This window comes from Pipra filicauda, unplaced genomic scaffold (assembly GCF_003945595.2).
Source record: "Pipra filicauda isolate LSUMZ 115617 unplaced genomic scaffold, ASM394559v2 scaffold95_size2449627_pilon, whole genome shotgun sequence".
Lineage (NCBI taxonomy): Eukaryota > Metazoa > Chordata > Aves > Passeriformes > Pipridae > Pipra > Pipra filicauda.
The window spans coordinates 1,261,681-1,280,733 of record NW_024105153.1 but is presented as its reverse complement, the minus strand read 5'-3'; the positions used below and the strand labels follow the sequence as shown (position 1 = coordinate 1,280,733).

The following is a 19,053-nucleotide window of genomic DNA, read 5'->3' as shown; positions in this document are numbered from 1 at the left end:
GCGGCCCGGCCGGCGCGCGGTGGCCGCGCATGCGCACAGACAGGGTCGCCCCTTCCGCCCCGTCTGTCACCTCCCGGCTGGTGCCGCCGCACCCGCGACCGGCACCGGCACCACCTGTTCCCCCCGCTGCCCTCCGCTTCCCAGAGGGAAGGGCCGTTCCACCTTGTCTGCAGGGGCTCCGGTTGCCGCCCGGCGGCCGCGCCCGCGCCCCCATGGAGGAGCCGCTGGCGCTGCACCCCGTGAAGCTCTATGTGTACGACCTGTCCAAGGGCATGGCCCGGCGCCTCAGCCCCCTCATGCTGGGTAAGAGCACGGCGGGGCACCGGCGCCGCCCCGTCCCGGCCGCCGCCTCCCAGCCCCTCGCGTCCCCCACCGGCCGCTGCGGCCCGGCCTCGCCGTGCCCGCAGACGGCACAGAACTCGCCGCCTCCAGCGCCGGGAGTGGCGATCTCCGCCCGGCATCGCGCTCCCGAGGGAGCGGCCCGCGGGGAAAGGGCTCCCTGAGGGCGCACCGGGTGCGGCGGGAGCCAGCGGGCGCAGCACTGCTCAGGATGTGCGAGGCTGGCCCGGGGGCCGGGGCGGGGGGGCTCGGCGGGGTTTGGCTGCAGCCCCTGTCCCCGCTGTCAGCGGGACCAGCTCGGCCGGTGCGGCAGCTCCAGCCGCGCTGGGTCCGGTCGCTTCTCCCGCATCTGCCCATTGCCGCTGCGCTGGTGGTATTTACTAAAGGCGAACTGTTCCTTAGCTCCTGAAGGGAGGGACAGCTCAGCTCCCGATAGCCCGGTCTGCCGTGGCGCCTCGGCAGGAAGGCTGAGCTGGAGGAAAGGCGGCCGCTGTTTACAAGGTTACAGAGTCCAAGCGGCTCCATGTTGTGGCGAGGCCGGGCCGGGCTGGGCTGGCGATGTGCAGCCACCCGCTCTCTCCTTCGGAAAGTTTGTAGGAGTGTGCTCTATGTCTTGTCAAAAATGTGTGCGTTTCCAGCTGAACCTTGGACTTGGGACACGACCCAAACTTAGGATTTGCTTGAAGTTTTGGAAGCGTGAATTAGGAATGCAACAACAGAGTGTTTTATACCTGTTACATGTAGACTCTGGCCCGTGTCAGACCAGCAGTCTGTGTGGGATAAGACTTCTCAACAGGCTCACTGTCTGAACAGATGGTTCTGTGTAATCTTGGTTTACAGTTTGCTGGCACTTTGCTCATCTGCCCTACGAAGAGATTCTGTGCTTTCCCGCAAGCTTAAAATGAAAGTCCAGATAACTCTTGGCATGAAGTTTCATGCATGTCAACAATAGGCCTGCAAAGTTGAGAAGAAAAGATTATAGAGATCATATGTGATGTTCTCTGTTAGCCAGACAGCAGCAGCAGCTTTGGGAGATGCCTATTTCCCGCACTGGATAACCTCTAAACTTTTTGTGTGGTCAGAGTGGCTTCTATTGTAGCCCTTAGGGAAGTAACTTTTCACCTGTTAGGTCATAATAACCGTGTTTTATCTTGTGCTTAGAGTTAGAAATTTTAAGATGCAGATTACATAAATGCAGGATTTACTTGTGTTTGAATTGAGCAGAATTTAACTAGTCTTATTTCAAAGTGTTGGTCCAAGCAAAGACTTCACCAGAAATAGGTTGTCACTGTATTTATCTCCATACCAATATTCACACAAATCAAGCAAAGGCTTTTTAGCTGTCTTCTTACCCACAAAGTAAATTTTGAGTTCTTGTAGCTTTCTGAACTTCTACATAAAAACACTTAGTGCATTACTTCATTTTTGGTACTTTCTATGCTACCCAAACAACAACTTGAAAGCTTTGCACTTGTGATACAGTTTGCTGTGAAATTTCTAGGAGTCTGAGCACTGAAAAGGGAAAGTTAAAAACCTGAGCGCTTCTCTGGGTAACCGGGGAAGTGCTGCTCACTAGTACTGCCTGGTAACTAACCGAGTTCAGACGTGCTCATGGAACAGGGCCAACTAGGCCTGTGTGGTCACAGTGACAATGCAGACTGCAGAATATTTGAGATTATGTGGATCCAGTGATGGGGTTTTCCATAAAACAAATTGCTGTTTCTTTCTTTCTTTCTGACTTCCTTCAAGTGTCTTCTGTGCATTTACACTCAGCTCTGTCATATCTCCAGGTGATTTTGGAAACCTCCCCTAGAGCAAAGTGATGGAGAGAATACTACTCTTGCCTCATGTGTAGACCTTTTTTATTCTTGAAGAACAACAAAAATTGTTGTTATTTCTCTGTATATCAACTTTGAGATGGTCAATAGCTATTTTTTCCATTTTTTTCCCCCAGCGATGTTCTTAAACTGTAGATCATCAGAGAAAGTCAATGAAATTGAAGAGAAAGGCATTTCTTAAGGGATTTAATGCTAAATGTTTGTCATCTTTACTTATGGTACTCTTTCCATTGGTGCCAAGTTTGAAACAATGCTTTTGCTTTGAGTGGTAATTCTGTAACATTGCCTGTATTGAAATACATGTGTTTTAGAGAGAAAAAACAAATACTGTAATTGATTGTGCTAAAATCAATTTCTACCAGGCTCAAAACCAGCAGCTCAGGTCCCCTTGCCAGAGGGGGATAAATCCTGTCTTAGGGGACTGACCACTGCAAGAGCATCACTGCACGGTGTCTTCAGTTGTGCTCATAGGATCCAAGGGTATTGTGGATTATGTCAGCACAGCATTCAAGGATCAGTTCTCACTACTAAATGTTATACTGACTCTTTCAGTGTCAGTTCTCTCTGTTGTCTTTGAGTGATGAACCTGGAAGGCAGAGCTGTACAGCCCTGTTCATAGCAGACTTTGGAGTGACTTAGTCTTGGACACATCTTCATTTTTCTTGGCAAGTTTACTTTTTTTGTACTCAAGACTGCTTTTATTCTTCTTAATTTTCTGTAAGTTTCCTGTAATTTTTCAGTGAATATTTCTATTCTGAAGTATATATGACCAAATATTGCCTTGGGTATCAGAAGCAGCACTTTTAATTTTTATGTTGCTCTACATGCAACTTCTCTACAGGTACTATTTCTCCTTTTTCCCCCATGTTCAGTGTGTGACTACATTTGTCTGTCCAACTATATGATCTAATTATAAGAAATGTCAACCTGAATGCAATAAGATTTCTGTTTTCAAGACAGAAAACATAATCCACCCTGATTCTGTGGAGAGAAAACAGGAAAAGAAAACAGTTCAGCTTGCAGTGCTGATATTGAAGTAGATGTCCAAAGGCAGAGAAGTCTTTAAGGAAGATTAAAATCCTGTTGCATCATGAACTTAAAGAAAAATGTCTTGCATTTCTCAAAGTTCTCCTCTCCTGTAATTGAGGGTATTGGTCATGTGACTCACAGAATGAGCCAGGAGCTTTGTTAACCACGGCAGCTTTGGCTCAGTGTAGTATGAATTAATGTGGAGTTGACTGGGAATATGTATTGGTTGAAATCTTTAAGTGGTTCATTCAGCTATAGGGACTTAACAGCCCAGAGAGAATTGGAGCAAAAGGTAACTGCTGAAAGGAGGTACCTTCTCCTTTGTTCCTTTTTTCCAGGCCCAGCACATTTCTCTGCCTCTCTTCCATCTGTTCTGATCAGTTTTGAATTGCTTCAGCGTGAGATTCCATCAGCTTTGCTCCAAGCATTTGCTAGGGATTTCATGAAAATCAAGTGCATTACCCTCCCCCAGTCTAGCCTATTTCTTGGTCTCTCTAGGCATCTCAAGGAGAAGGGAACTGGAGCAGGCTCCTCCCTCTCCATTAGGTTTTGGTGGTATTTTTTTTTGCTTTGGTTGAGCACCCTGGGTAGCACATAGGAGAAAGTGCTTCACTAATTAGGGTAATTTTCAATTCAAAAAAAGGCAGGAATCTTAATGAATTGTCTAAGAAAATTACAACAATATGCAAAGCACTGCTAGAAATACTCGTGCTGATTGACCATACTGTGTTGCTTTCGATTCCACAGGAGACCAGTTCACTGCTTTTTTTAGAGTCTTTTATGGTCTTCTTGGGCTTGCATATCCATTGCAGAGCATAGATAAAAATACTGAGCTTCCTATTATTTCTTTACTTTACAGCTCAAAAGGCATTGTTCTTGCACTGAGGGTTGGATGGCCTAAACTCTGAATGGTTAAACTAGATACTCATCTGCATATATAATTCCTTCCTTCATGTCTTGGAACTCTTCTGCCCTTCAGTCTGATAATTTGGGTTAATATACAAATGCCGCTTTCATTCGGTATTTAAAATGCACAGGAATAATCTACATTATTTGGCCCTCAAGGTTAACAAATTACTGTAATGGTAAAATAGATTGATGAGCATCTAATCTCACTTGTGCTTGGCCTTCCAGATAAATTCAAGCATGGAAGTAATCCCTTTTGATTGTATTCTAAAATTATATGGGCTCGCTTGCTTCTTTCAAAATACCCCTGTATCCAAACAGTTATACTCTCCTGAATCAGTTGTACAACAAACAAATCTAAATACTTTATTCTCCACATTCCTCTGACTAAGCTGAGGGTCCTGGAATTGTTTAATGCATTTGAATGTTATATTTTTCTCATAGGTTTCTGGCTCACGTAAGCACCGTGAAAGTATTTGAGCTATGAATGTTATAAAGGAAAAAAATAGCAAATATAAAAACTTGTTATCTTGCCAGATCATACTGTGCCTTATTGAAATAAGTTGAGTGTTTGAGATGCTTAAGCACACATCTAAGCTGAATTGGCATCCCCTCCGAGGTTCTAGTGAGTATTTTCAGGAAAGAGCCGTGAAGCACATCAGCAAGTTAAAAAAAAAAGTAAATAAACAAAACCATACCCAAACAAAACAAACAAAAAGTCCCCACAAACAAACAAAAAAAAAACACCCAAAAGATTTAATTATCAAGTTTCCAAAGACTTGCAATCTATCACCCATAACTCTCACAGATATAACATGGTAACTTTTCATGTCCATGTTTGTGGTCTATGACAAAAGCAAGGTAGCTTGACTTGCATTTCCCTGGAATGGAGGCAGATCAAACTAAGCTGATTTGCTTCACGTTTACCTCAGGCTGAGCTTGCACACAGGCAAGTTCTGTGGGAGAGCTGATAACTTGGCCATGTGCACTAAGTGTTGTGTGATTAAGTGTGTACATCTAAATTTGCAATAACCTTTCCTATTCAACAGCCATTTGTCCCTTGAAATATTCAAACTCTTGATCATCTTGCTGTTTCCCTATTTTACCTGGATGAACAGAATTACAAAATGGGTCAGGTTGGACGGAACCACAGCGGGTCGTGTGGTCCAACCTCCCTGCTCAAGCAGGGCTATCCTAGAACACATAGCACAGGATTGTGTTCAGGCGGTTCTTGAATATCTCCAGTGAGAGAGACTCCACACCCTCTCTGGACAACTTGTTCCAGTGCAGTCACCTGCACAGTAAAGTTCTTCCTCATATTCGGGTGGAACTTTCTGTATGTTTCAGGTTTCTGCCTGTTGCTTCTTGTCCTATTGCTTGGCGTCACTGAGAAGAGCCTGGCTCCATCCTCTTGACACCCACCCTTCAGATATAGTAGGTGCCCAGAAGAGTATCATCCCATCAGGGCATTCCTGTTCTGCATTATGAGCATGTGCATCCTTTGGATTAGTTTTACTGTTGGCATTGAGTGAAGGGTAACACCTGCAGTTTAAGGCTGCAAAGGCTTTTGCAGCTCTAGTGTAAATTACTGGAGAATCAGGTTTTTCTATATGGTTATAGATAGCCTCAGGTTATGAGTAAATGTGTTGGTGTTGGTGGCAGTACCAACATACAGTTCTGCCCACACTGCAGTGCACAACAGGAGTTTGGAGTGTTGTGGCAAGGAGTGGAAGAGCATGAAATGTGATAATGTCTCCCAGTATCCTAGACGGTATTTTCAGTCCCTTCTTCTAGACCACTCAATTGACTACGAGATGTAAGCCCTATTGCACTGTAGGATTCTTTGGGGAGGTTCATGGCAAGCTTGAACTTTATTGGAAAGTGTCGCTGGAAGGCCTGGATACAACTTGTGCCTTAGCACTTAGAACAATACTGTATCCTTCCTTAGTCACACTGTTGGAGCTGTTGTGCCTATGAAGCCTTCAGAGGCAGTGGGCAACATGTTTCGTATATAGTGGGCAACGTCCAGCAGAAAGCAAGACATAATTCCTTAATGCAGACTGCCCTGATCGCTTTACCTGAGCTTGTCAGGAGGGGCAGTAGTGGTGAGCTGTCACCTATTCTGTGCGGTGTCTGAGTCTGGGAGAAGGGCAAGAAGAGTCGTAGAGGAGGATCCCCATCAGAGGCAAAACTTCAGGAGGAAGACGATTGTGTCCATCAAGGTTTGTACATAATCTCTTATATGATGCAGCAGACAAACAACACTGAGAGTCTTGCTGAACAGTAGGAAAGATTGCTGCCCAAGTACTCCAGAAGCTGGTAGCCATTGACTTATTCTTCTGTGGGTCAGTTTGGAGTTGAGATGACAACAGCCACCTCTGAAGCCTGGGATACTGCAGCAGCATACCAAAAGTTCTTGTTCTCAGATGTCTCTGGGTGATGCATATGTGGCAAATAATGGCAGGTTTCTTGGGCATGGGATTCTCCAACACTGTTGTCATTGGAGAGACTTGCATGGCCTTTGACCAAGCACAGTCTGCCCATGACAGAAAGGGATTTTATTTTATCTGCAGCAGACTGGAGAGCTACCACGAATGCCTTATTGTCATCAGTGCTGCAGATCTGTCATGTGTTTTCCACAGTGCCAGCTTGGTTAATGACTTCCAGGGGCCAAGCAGAAATAGCAGGTCTGCAGCTTCATTAAGGTATTCAAACCAGTGCTTGGCACAAACTGACCTAGCTGAGCAGCCTCAGACAGACCTGCCTTGTGAAGACAGGCAGCTTCACTTGCCAAAAGCTGTTCTGTTACTGCCCTGGCCGTTGCTGCCTGTGGACTGCTACAGATTTCACATGTAGCAGTAAGGATTGGATTGTAGTCCAATGCCAAGTCTATTTCTTAAATTCTGTTTGCGGGTTTTTTCATACATCAGAGAGTTGCTTCGTTGAAAAGGGACCTCTGGAGGTTGTGCTCAAGGTAGAGCTGACAAGCAAACTGTTCAGGGCCCTCAGCGGCTGAGTTCTGAGTATCTTCAAGGATTGAAATCCCATATGCTTTCTGGACCCCTGTCCCTGTGTTTGACCACCTTTATGATAATTTTTTCCCTGCTTCTTACTGAATTGGGAATTTCCCATTTTCCAACTGGCATCTGTTGTCTTTTCACTGTGCATCTCTGAGTAGAACAAGGGTCTCTTTCATCCGTACACATTAGGGACTTGTAGACAGGAATAAGGACTCTTGGCCTTCGTGAGGATGAACAGACCAATTTTCTCTGCTCCTCTTCAATACAGTAGGTGTTCCAACCCGGTATGTCAGTGTCTTTTGTACTGTTGGGATCCAAAAGTGGACACAGCACTCCAGATGTGGTCTCATAAGTGTCAAATAGGGAGACAGTCACCTCCCTTGAGCTGCTGTCTGCAATTTCACTAGAGCAGCCCAATGTGTACCCTTTGCTGCAATTATCTTTTCAAGTAGGAGTTGCAATTGCATGAGCAGGTCCTGGCAGCACCTGTGACATTGTCAGATCTGATGTAACTCTTTCACCTGCACACAGAATCTAGCTACAAAGCGGCAACTCTATGGAAAGCCTTTCATCATTGTTTGCTGCAAATGTGTGTGAAAGTAAATATTAAGATGTTCTCTTTCAATTTAGCATGCAAAAGAGCAGGCACAACTCTAGTATGTACTGCCTTTGAAACAATTTGCTTCTCTACTCTGAAGGATAAAGTTCAAGTTTCTAGCGGAAAAGTTATTTATTGTGAGCAAATGTATAATAATTTGTTTATAGATGCACAGAACAGTAACTATGCAAAACCAAGCAGTAGAGCCTATCATAGGCCAGTTGCTAAAGTTAGGGCAGGTGCTGCTGAAGTTGAATCCTGCCTTGTATTGCTGATAAGCCTGCAGTGTCACTGGGTTCTGGCAGCTCTAGAGTGCAAGGCGAAACCTGATGGGGAAAGTATGGAACAAGGGCCAAAGGATCGAGGAGCACAATGGTGGGACATGCTAAAGGGCCAGCAAGTGCTCCTAAGATACTGCAACACACTGCTCTGCTTCTCTCGTCATTGCTCCTCTCTTTTGGCCTTCATCCTACTCCATACCTACGTTTCTGTGTGATGGGTTGACAGGGAATATGCTTGCTTATCTGACTGTGATCCATGGGAGTGACAGATCAGTCCACCTACTTCAAAACTACGTGCACTCGCTTTACCTGATGTCTCTATTGTCACAACAGCCTTTTCCCTGCCTCTGCTCTTACATGACCCTCGTCTGAAGCAGGTACCTATTTTGCTTCAGACTTGAGTGGAAAAAAATGTGTTAGTGATTGTTTTCCTGTGGCAGAGGAGCACTCAGCTTGGGTTCAAGAGAATACCAAATGTTGGTATGCACACAGTTGTTATGTTCTAAATCTACTTTTCTGGGTGTTGTGCACCTTGCTGACAAAATAAAGTTATAGTATCTGTGATATGTGTCACAGCATGCAGTGGCTACCTACAAGCTCCCAAAGGGGCACAGTACCAGGGACCAAGCTTTTAGGTTATGATAAATAATTGAACCTAGAGCAGTAACAGCTGGTGACCTTTTGGAAAGAGGTTTAATCTTGAGCATAGAGAGATTTAGGTCTCCCACTCCTAAGGAACTGGAAACACATTTTGGAAGGGACTTTTTCTCTCAGACATAATTAGTTTAGTGGTACCTGAAGTTCAGGCACCACAGTTTAGTGGTGCCTGAAGCAAGTCTTTGCTTCTGTGTTCTACAAAACACGGAGTTTTATAACTTGTATAAATTTCAACTCTGCACTTTTCTACCCCAGTTCCCACTTAAACTGCTAATTTTTAAGGGCAGGGGGAGGGAGGGAAAGGAGGAAACCATGGAATAGATTTTAGAGGTTATCACCACTGATCATATGTTCAAGTCAGATCTCTCATCAGTTACTGAAAAAGAGAGCTGAATGCATTCTGCTGACCAACTGTCTGCAGTTACGAAATCAGCATCAAATTCAGCTCTTCTGGTCCTAACTGAAGACTCTATTTTAGGAAAAGGTTTCCTTTCTTGTTCCGTAGAAAAGCACCCAAGGAAGGTAAGCACTGGCAGGATAGGATGGCATTGCCACCTGTGCATGCCAGGAGGGAAAAAGTGCAACAGTAATGTGGATGGAGTAGTTCATTTGAAAGGCATTATGGTTTTTTTAGAAACATCTCTCCGATGAAATCTTTGGTGTTGCTGTCGTGGTGAAATATTAAACATGGTTCTTAACTGATTGACAGAAAGTAGGCTGAAATGTGGAAAGTACATTGCTAATAACTCTTCTTTTCTCTGCATACAGGGAAACAGCTGGATGGCATCTGGTAAGTGACTAGATTTAAATTGCATAACGTGTGTAAAACACTGTGGTGTAGGAAGCATTTTCAATATGAGGTTATATATGCTTCAGATCTTAAGAACATTTTATTGTGGAAGAGAGACCAAGGCACTTTTTGTTCCTGAATACAGATTGATGGTAAGATGGTGTACAATCAGGTGCTAGTTAAACCTCTCTGTTCAAAGCTCAGTGGACCCCATGGAAAAAGGTGGTGTTAGTGCACCTGTACACTTTTAAAAGGGTAGGATGTTGTCTTTGTCCCAAGTACTTTGTCATGTAATTCCAGGCATGACCAAACATGAGAGTAAAAGAGTAGGTGGGAAGAAGGTATTACAGAAACAGGCCTTCTGGCATGTAAGAGCACTGTCTCCATTTGGTTACAAAACAGCCCCCAGCTTGCTAGAATTCATATCAAGAATTTTTATATCATATCAGGAGGGTTTTGGGTTTCTTTTAAACGCAAGAAAAACACCAAACCCTCATCCATCCGTTTTTGCCTCTATTGATCCATCTCCAGTGGTTGTCTGACCAGCTTCTCAGCCGAAGTCTTTCCAACATACACCTCTGTCGGTGTGGTAGCAAAGTAGCTCTGTCTGTCTGTCTCTGTGACTTCACCCTCAGCTGAGGGAGGCTCATGCCTGGGCTCCTAGCTAAGACTGTTCTTTCGCAACCGCTTACAGAGTTACAGTAGGCTTGATAATAGTTGCTTCCATATTCATTCATGTCCCAGCAGATCTTGTTCCTGCTCACAGAAACACATTGACCTTTTCTTTCAGTTATTCCCTTCGTGATGTCTTTGAGCTGATAAATTTACCGGTGATTTCTGTGCTAGGCTATTTCCCTTTTTCCTTTGTTTCACCTGTTTTTTGTTCTCTATGGCAGGCACACCTCCATAATAGTCCATAAGGATGAATTCTTCTATGGCAGTGGAGGAATCTCCAGCTGTGCACCTGTAAGTTAAACTTAAATTTTCTGATAATTTTTTATAGGATTACCTGCTCAGAATTGCTTTTGTTACTGTCTTTTAGAAAAGCAGCAAGAGATTTATAAATTAAGACAGAGGATGAAGCCAGCTGCTTGCCATGGTTTTCCAGGGCACCTAAGGAAAAGGGAGCATGAACAGTGGGTTTAAGCCCAAATAAATACAGGTTGGGGATTGCTTCTTCTGGTAGAATCTGTCTATCTAGAACACCTTCTGCATTGCCAGAATGACACTTTGTCCAATTCTGTATTGTTAAGTTTTACATGTAGACTTTTTAAGATTAAATAAAACCAAGGCAAAACAAAAACATGATGCTTTCTCAGACCTTCTGTTCTTGGAGAGGTAAAATGGATAGGCTGTTGTTCTAAAGCAGAATTTTGCCACAGCTTAGAGCTTTCAGCCCAAAGAGCCAAATGTAACAGCTGAAAAAAAAGTTGCATGTTATTCTCTTGAGAGGGGAGGCCAGCAGATCTTCTTGCTCAACAAACACACTAGAAGGCCCTCCTTTTGTGCCTGGACAAGTCACAATAGCTCTATTCAGTAGAGTCCTCCAAAAGAATTCAGTCTGATCATTTAACATTGTCTTCTGGCTATTAATTTTTACAGGGAGGGACACTTCTTGGCCCCCCAGACACAGTTGTTGACCTGGGGAACACTGAAGTCACTGAAGAAATTTTTCTGGAGTATCTTTCCTCTCTGGGGGAGTCTATGTTCCGGTAAGTAACAGCTTGTACTAGAAAATCTGTATATCAAAAAAGTGCAGAATGGAGGAAGGTATTGTGAAACCAGTCCAGCTCACAAAGCTTTTGTCTGCTTAGTGTATTATTTGGTACTCTTCAAATATGAGACTGGAACTGATGTACCAATACACAAGGAGCTACCAGCTAGGCAACCCTGCGGTGTGCCAGCCTTGAGCTAGGCTGGGAAAGCATTTTTGTGGGAAGTATTTCACACTTGTAAAATCGAATAATGCCTGAAATGCCTTTGAGAGAATCATCAGGGAAAATGAAATCTCTCAGTAAATAGCGCTTTGCCCCAGGAGTCGTAGGTGAAGTGGTGTAGTAAAGCTGCCAACTTTCACGTGAGTAAAAGCAAGGTCTTGAGTGAGTCTACTTCTCACAAGAATAGAAAATTGTAGCGTTTAGTGTTCTGGCTATCTTTCAATGTCAATAATTCCTGGGATTTCTCATTACTTTTCTGTGGTTTTAAGTGACAAAACATGACCTCACTTATCCTCCCAAAACCCATTGTATTAAAGTCAGTGATGCAGAGAGATGTTATTTTCCACCCTGATTCAATTGAATTTGAGAGTGAGTTGATGTTTATATTTTACCTATTTGCCTTAGAATTCTTTGGGGAGGGGGGTGCTAATGTAAGGAGATGTTCTTCATTAGCTTGTAAGATTTATTGCTGAGTCTGTCTTTATGGTTCAATTTCTTTTCTGTGGCACAGAGGAGAGTCTTATAACCTCTTTGAACATAACTGCAACACCTTCAGTAATGAAGTGGCACAGTTTCTGACAGGAAGAAAAATCCCTTCCTACATCACTGACCTTCCATCTGAAGTTCTTGCCACGTGAGTATGGATGTTCCTCCTCTCTGTAGCTGATTCATGCTAGTGCTTAAACATATGACAGAGTGAGCAGTACCAGTTTCTGCTGGCTCTGCCTAAGAACCAGGATAGGATTAAGGAGAAGATGCTGTTTACTTGAACACTTACAACACCGTATCACAAGTGCTAACTGGCACTGGCCTTTACAAAGAAGACAAGAGAAGGTTGTTCTTCTGCCTTTACTTAAACTAGTTATTTTGTGATGGTCTCTTATATGTGACCAGACAAGCATAGAAAGTTTCAGAAAACAGTGCAAGTTTGTTTTTTTCTTTTAGGAAACAAACATCTGTTAAAGATCGCTTCTCTAATTGCAGTGGAGGTGTCAGCTTTGCTTGTGACGAGGCAGGAGAGATGTAATTTTTAAATTAATGCTGCAGTTTTAAAGCCAGGACTGGGTGGAAAAAGTGGATATGAAAAAGAAGAAATTAATTCCTGCTTGATAATTCAGATCAACTTATTTTTTTTAAACTCTCAGCTAGTGAGGATCCCAGTGGGATGATTTGAGCTCCATCATGTAGATCTTAATTTTTCATAACAATGGTATAGCACATTATTTGGGAGACTTGTCTGCTGCCCTGGGCTCTCAACATATCAGATCTCTCAAAACCTATAACAGAGTGAGTCATATGGAAAGATAACCAGGTGCTACAGATTGCAACAGGATTTATTCTGTGAGTGTTGATCCATTGTCTTCAAGGAAGCTAGAGGCTATTCTTCTGGCAGATCTCAGTATTGATGTACTTAATGGAACACTGCAGTTGCATAACAGGGATTTTGTTTGCACACTTAAGTAGAATGAATTACTGAAAGCTAGTTTCAGACACAGTATTACCACATTAGCAGTCTAGGCATGTTAGGACTCAGAACTAGCTTATATTAAATAAATTTTAAGTTCCTTAGTTATTGAACAGTAAACTCTCTTTATTATGTTAAATTAGTTTGCTTAAGTTTGTAGTGGAGGTTCTTCAAATTTGCTTCTACAATGGTGGTTTGCTTGCACTCTCTAGGAAGTGAGTGAGCTTCAGTAGTAAAGGGGAACAGTTGTTAATCAAGTAAACTATTTGAGATGTTTATTTCTTTACCTTCTCAGACCTTTTGGACAAGCTTTAAGGCCCCTCCTGGACTCCATCCAGATCCAGCCACCCGGAGGAAATACCTTCAGCAGACATAATGGACAGAGCTAACAGGAGTGACCGAGTGTGCCCAGCTTCAGCAGGCCTCTTCCTTTTTAAACACGAATCTACCAGATTTCTATTTTATAATTTCCCATCAGAATTAACTCTGAAGAAGTTACAAGACAAGTTTTAAAATTTCCTAGGGAGAGGATTTATCAGGGTGCATGTAAGACAATGCTACCAGAAAGGTTGCCATAATTTCTAATAGCATTATACTAATTTATAAAGGCTGTCTTGTTGAGTAGGCTGAGACTTTCTACGTAACTCCTGTGCTGGTAAGTGGGAATTCATTCTGTGAGCATTCAAGGGCCCATCACACAATTTGAAGTAAATAAGGGGGTGTCCTAACCATCCCTCGCAGACTTGCATTTCTTTCTCCTGTCACTGCCTGTATTATGGGGGTATTTGCTGAACTCTGTAGCCAAAAAGGCAAAGGAAGTATTGGTAGCCTAGGAAGTGAAGGTGTCCAAGGATTAGTCTTCTGCATATTTCACTGACATTGTTATTTGCTCACGGGAAAAGCTGAACTCATCTGACTAGAATATTTGCAGTGGCACAGCTGTGTGGGAAAGGTGATGAAGCTGAACCATGTGTCAGTGTCACACTCAAAAGATGGAACTCAGTGGAACTTGCTGTGGTGGGAGGGAGGCTAGAACTGAAGGTTACCAAGAAGCTTGTAATGCCAGATCCAAGAGTTATGGGAAAGAACCAGCTGAAAGAACAGAATCTCATGAGCAGAAGTGGTAGAAACAAATTTCAGGTGAAAGTAAAGTGAAGTGAAATGTTTCCTTTTCTCGCATGTAAGCTTATCAACAGATAGACAGAACCTTGTTAACTATTTACCTTTGCATAAGAACTGTGTTTTCTTGGGTTTTTCTCCTTACTAAACCAGACTTACAGTACAGTAAGACAGGAATAGCATGGCAACTGCATGATAATATGAGTTGGACCAATTCTGCCTTCAGTATCGAGTTGCAGACGCAGTAAGAGTTCTAACTTTCATTGATATTGCTGGCCTTTCCAAAGCAGTCAGTGACATCAGAGAGGGCTCTGCTTAAGAGAAATAAGTGCTAGGTCTCCCCAAATGTAAAGAAAATGAGGAGGAGTAAAATTAAGCTTTCTATGGAGCAACTGAGTTTTTTGGGAAACATGCAGAAGCAGTCCTGTCCTTAGATTGTATCAATACTGCATCTACTAGTTTAAGATTTTTATAGCTTTGCAATTATTTGCAGTGGGAGAAGAACAGGCACACTGTTTTGTTTTCATGCATGTATATACACTATTTTCCTGAACAATTTTGTAGCAGTTACATTTAGGAAGGAATACAAGAAAGACGTTGGACGAACCCCAAAATATTGCTGATGCTCCATAAATGGGGATTGCATGTCCCAGATGCTGCTGAAAAAGCATCTATGCAAATGTACAGCCCTTTGTCCAGTGCTTTGTTGTGAAAAGTATTGCTGCAAGTTCAGTCCTGCATCTCAGACTTCCTGCACTGGAAACTTTCTGCATATCTAAAGGGGGTATCTTTCCTCTGCTGGGTTCTTTCTCCCAGAATAATGCAGTTTGATAAGTTTGTCGCACTATTTCTCTGTTTGGACTGTAATGGTTTGTATTTCTGAGGGATTGGAATAGAGGAAAACTGCAGTTTCGTCACTGTCAAATACTCTGCTGCCCTGCAACTTGTGGAGCCACTGCACAGATGGAAATAGGGTAGTGTCAGTCCATTCTGCGTTTTTTTGTGTACCTGCTTTCAGTGCACAGCAGGGGCCCCTGCAGCCCAGATGCTTCTTTTCCTTGTCATTCTCTGCTTGTGCCATCAACTTCTCCTTAAGCATTTCATTTGATGGACTGGACTTGGAGATAATGGTAGCAGTTCGTACAGATTGCTTTATACGAAAACTTTCAATCTTTCCCCCTCAAAGTGTCCTGTTTGCAGAAAGCATTCTATAATAAGTCATTTATTAATGCCTTTTGATGCTGCTGGAGGAAGGATTGGTGTTTGTTTTCTGCTAAGCAATAGCTTAGATTTCCTGTTTACTATGTGTATCCTCTCCAGTCTTTTTTCATACCTATTCTGTGAAGAGTAACCAGCCTAGCCTTTCATCTTAATGCACACGACTGTGCCACAAAACATTGTACATCGTGTTAGAGATCTTGGAGCTTCCTTAGTTGAGCGGGTATACTCAAGCTGATACAGTGCAGCCCAACATTTAGGTATGCTAGTTTGGTACCTGCAAGCAGCAAAGCTGTGCTTGCTTGTCTTTCAGCAAACTATCACTTCAGGTGCAGCTGCCTGTGGAAGCACTGGTGCCATGGTTTCTGCCTACTTCAGGACTTTTTACATCCTCTCAGGGGGCAGGAAAGAAAAGGAAGACATTCACCCCATGCATTTTGCAATCTGCCTTTTCCCCTCCTGAGCAGCCCCTTTGCAGAGATAATGCTCCTACTTTAAGGTCACTGGGTAAAATTTCACTCAGCCATATACTGTTTGCAATAGCTAGGGAGCTCCTGAGAGGGCCTTCTGGGCTCGGGACCTACACTTGTGTATTGTGGCAAAAGAGCTGTAGGGGAGAATCCTGTTTGCTTGGTCTTACTGGGTAATAAGACCCCTGTACCCTGTAGGACTCTTAGGAAACCCATTTTCTCCAAAGATAGTTATGTATAAATTGCAGGACTGTGCCCTCAATGTTCCACCCCGCCAAATATAAACTAGACTGAGAAGTGTATGTAAGTGTATGTTGGTGATGAACTTCAGCCAGCTGACTGACAAAGGGGCAGGGAAACTGAACCCCTGAACGGGAACAGAACTCTTTTGCCCACACTTACTATTCTGTCTTGTATTGCTGGGGTTCCCCCCGTGCCATTTTAAAAATGTTAATAATGTCTTTAGGCAGAAAGTGATGTTTTGATTTATTTGTGGGTTTTTTTCTATTACAATAAAAAGAAATACAGCAAATTTCCTGTTTGAATGCATGTGCCCACGCAGCTGCCCAGCGAATGCAGCTGACCAGAAGTCATCATCTTTACTCTGATCCCAGCTGGGAAGTGCAGGATGAGAAATTGTTCAAGCAGTTTGTGCCAAGTACTGCTACTGGAAGTGGTGGTGGCTACTGCCCTTTCCTGAACTGGCCACAGGCAATATTCTTATTTAAGTTCGGAAAAATTTTTCTTCTGTAAGTACTGTGGTATCTAAAATCATACTCCTGAGGCTTGACACAGCTTGGATGCGCTCAAAGATGATGTTCTGTCAGCACAGGTTTTGTACAGCCCTTGCTCATTTAAGTGTGCAAGAAGGAAATGTCTAATGTCTGCTGCTGAAGAAGAGGCCCAGCAGAGTTTAAACATGGGAAAAGGCTCTAAGCTTGATGCTGCTACTTCAAAATGGAAAAAAAAAAAGCTAAAAAGCAGTAGACTAAGAAGTAGACTTCATACCTGGGTTCCTCTGAAGCTGCAGAGGAGATATTGGTGAGGATTATGTAGCACTGCCCCAAATATCTGGGTCTGGGGAAGACATTAATTCTGCTTGGTTTGGCCTTCTGCATGCTTATTGATGGCATCCAAATGATAAACCACACAGGCTGTTTCTGTAACAGTCTGTATCAGCGTAATACAGAGGAGGTCTTGTAACAGAAGGAGGTTGTAACAAAGATGCATGATTGTGGTTATTTTGGGCTGTGCTACTCAGATGTGGTGCTGGTTTGCTATCAAGTACTAGTACTGGCCCCACACAAAATACCTGCAGTTGGGTATTTTAAAATTAAATTAAATTTTAATTTTTTTTTTATTTTTTTTAATTTAAAGGAAAACCTTGACTTTACTGGCAGCCCTAGACAGAGTGTAAGACAGTTGCTCACAGCAGCTTACCTTCTAAACTTCTAACAAAATACATGCCTTTGCTACTAGTAGCAGAGATTTTATTCCTGATGACAGCTGCTGCCTATCTGAGCAGCAGTCAAGCGAATGTATCCAGTGGTTGAAGCGCAAAGTATTAAATAACCGCAACAGCCACAGTGGCCCTGCTCAGAGCTAACCTGGATGAAGGAACAAGCTGTACACAGCTGTGCACTTCACCAAAAGGCATGCTTATGCTCTCAGGGAAACCAAGATGTCCCAAGTCCTCACTGGGTGATACCAAATGGCCATGGAGGTGCTGGGAGAGGTGTTTTGACTCGAAGAGAGTTTCTAAAGCAGTGTGACAAATAAGCTGTAGAAAGCACAGCAGGTAGTTCAAGTTTTGGAAAGCTCTGCTGGTAGCATAAACCTGATGGCACTGCAGGAGTGCGAAAATGTGAATGCTGACTGAATTTTAACAGTCTTCCCAATTCAGGAAAGTGCCCCGAGGTGGCACTGCTGCCTCGAAGCACAGGGATGCACCTGAGCCTGGGGAGAGTGGCTGAGATGTCCATAGTAATGTCAGTGCAACAGGCATGGAGCGAGGTCTCTCCCAGACAAGAAAGCTGCAGGTAGGACTAGCCAGGAGACAAGACCATGGGGCAACTTGGACTACAGCAAGAACCTGGTAGCAAGGACACTACAATGCCAGGGTTGCAATAGGTGTGAGCTGGCAGGTTTTCCTAAATCTGTGCTTATTTCATCCAGACTGGGAAGTCTCGTCCTCATACCATACCATGGTTTATGGAAAATAAAGGCTTGCATTCCTGAAACCCTTGGAGTTCACTGTGTATCTGACCCCACGGCTGTCTTTTGAGAGCCCTGGGCATTAACTCGCAGTTCTGCTACATGGGAGAGCAGTTTTTTGGCTTTTGGTACTCGAGTACCCCAAACACATGAAAACATTTCTGCTTACTCGTCAGCATGCCATGGTAGGCACACTTTGAAGTATTCATATTCTGGAGTAAGCATCCACACATTGACTGATGATATGTGTAATCACACCTAGACAAGTCCTATAAATGAGCATAACCCTAAACTAAAAACTCAGTGCTCAATTGCATACAAAGCAGCTGGGTGCTGAGAAACCATTCTGGGAGCTTCAGTGCATCTGAGTAAAGAGTCCCACTTTCCAGAGGCAGGAGCCCGTAACTGGGTCTAATCCAGAAGGCCCCAGCAGCTGTGATTCTGCAAGAAAATCAATGCTGGGGCAAATAACACTTGTAACACCCATCCAAGACTGCCTGACTCACTATGTTGGGAAGGCAACTCGCAGAAACAGTGTGGAAACAGCTGTCCTGGTGGCATTAGCCAGTGGACAATGAATGTCTCCCCCAGAAAGTAGCTGAGGATGTTTTGGTAAACCAAAATTATTAACGTTGTTTCTGTACACCCTCCTTTCGCTGAGTGGGAGCAGGAAAATCATAAACCACAAACAAAAAAACAATCTGTGAAGCCACCCAGATGCTTCATTTTGAGAGGAATCTGGTGGAGAACTGGGAAAAGGGATTGCACAATATCCTGCAACAAATAATACTGAGGAAAAAACAATCAGTAAAAAAATGTCTTCCTCCAGTTCCAACCTAGCTCCGCACTGAGCACCACTGGGGAAGGGAATGCAAGCTAACTGTTGAGCAGAAAGCATTGAATGTTCCACATAGGTTGTTTTTGATTTCGGAAAATAATTCAGGAATTATTTGAGGCGATGGCAGTGGGGAGGGGGCTGTCCACTGTCACATATCAGGCCAGCATGATATGGAGCCATATGAATATGATCTGACCAGATGGTCTAATTAAATCCTAAATGACTTTTGAGCAGGTCAAAGCAAAAGTTAGTAGCTTTGCACAGAGGGTATTTTCACTTCTCCAGTGAAAGTATTAGCTATGAATAGCTAATCCTATTGGAAAAGCAAGATGAG

General features: G+C 43.5%; 1 protein-coding gene across 1 annotated transcript; it reads left to right on the top strand.

Moving 5' to 3' along the window:
* The first annotated feature begins 29 nt into the window (after positions 1-29).
* Positions 30-17,907, top strand: DESI1 (desumoylating isopeptidase 1). The gene is made up of 6 exons (XM_027722656.2): positions 30-303; positions 9,437-9,458; positions 10,355-10,424; positions 11,061-11,170; positions 11,907-12,029; positions 13,156-17,907. The coding sequence occupies exons 1-6, from the start codon at positions 30-32 to the stop codon at positions 13,247-13,249; spliced, it is 693 nt and encodes a 230-aa protein (XP_027578457.1). The 3' UTR covers positions 13,250-17,907.
* The last annotated feature ends 1,146 nt before the right edge of the window (positions 17,908-19,053 follow it).

What these genes read in the sequence shown, in the direction of transcription:
- DESI1 (XM_027722656.2), top strand. Translation starts at nt 30, where the DNA reads ATGCGCACAGACAGGGTCGCCCCTTCCGCCCCGTCTGTCACCTCCCGG. An exon ending in CTGGGGGAGTCTATGTTCCG is followed by an intron (nt 11,171 to 11,906) that starts GTAAGTAACAGC and finishes TCTGTGGCACAG; the next exon opens with AGGAGAGTCTTATAACCTCT. An exon ending in CCATCTGAAGTTCTTGCCAC is followed by an intron (nt 12,030 to 13,155) that starts GTGAGTATGGAT and finishes TTACCTTCTCAG; the next exon opens with ACCTTTTGGACAAGCTTTAA.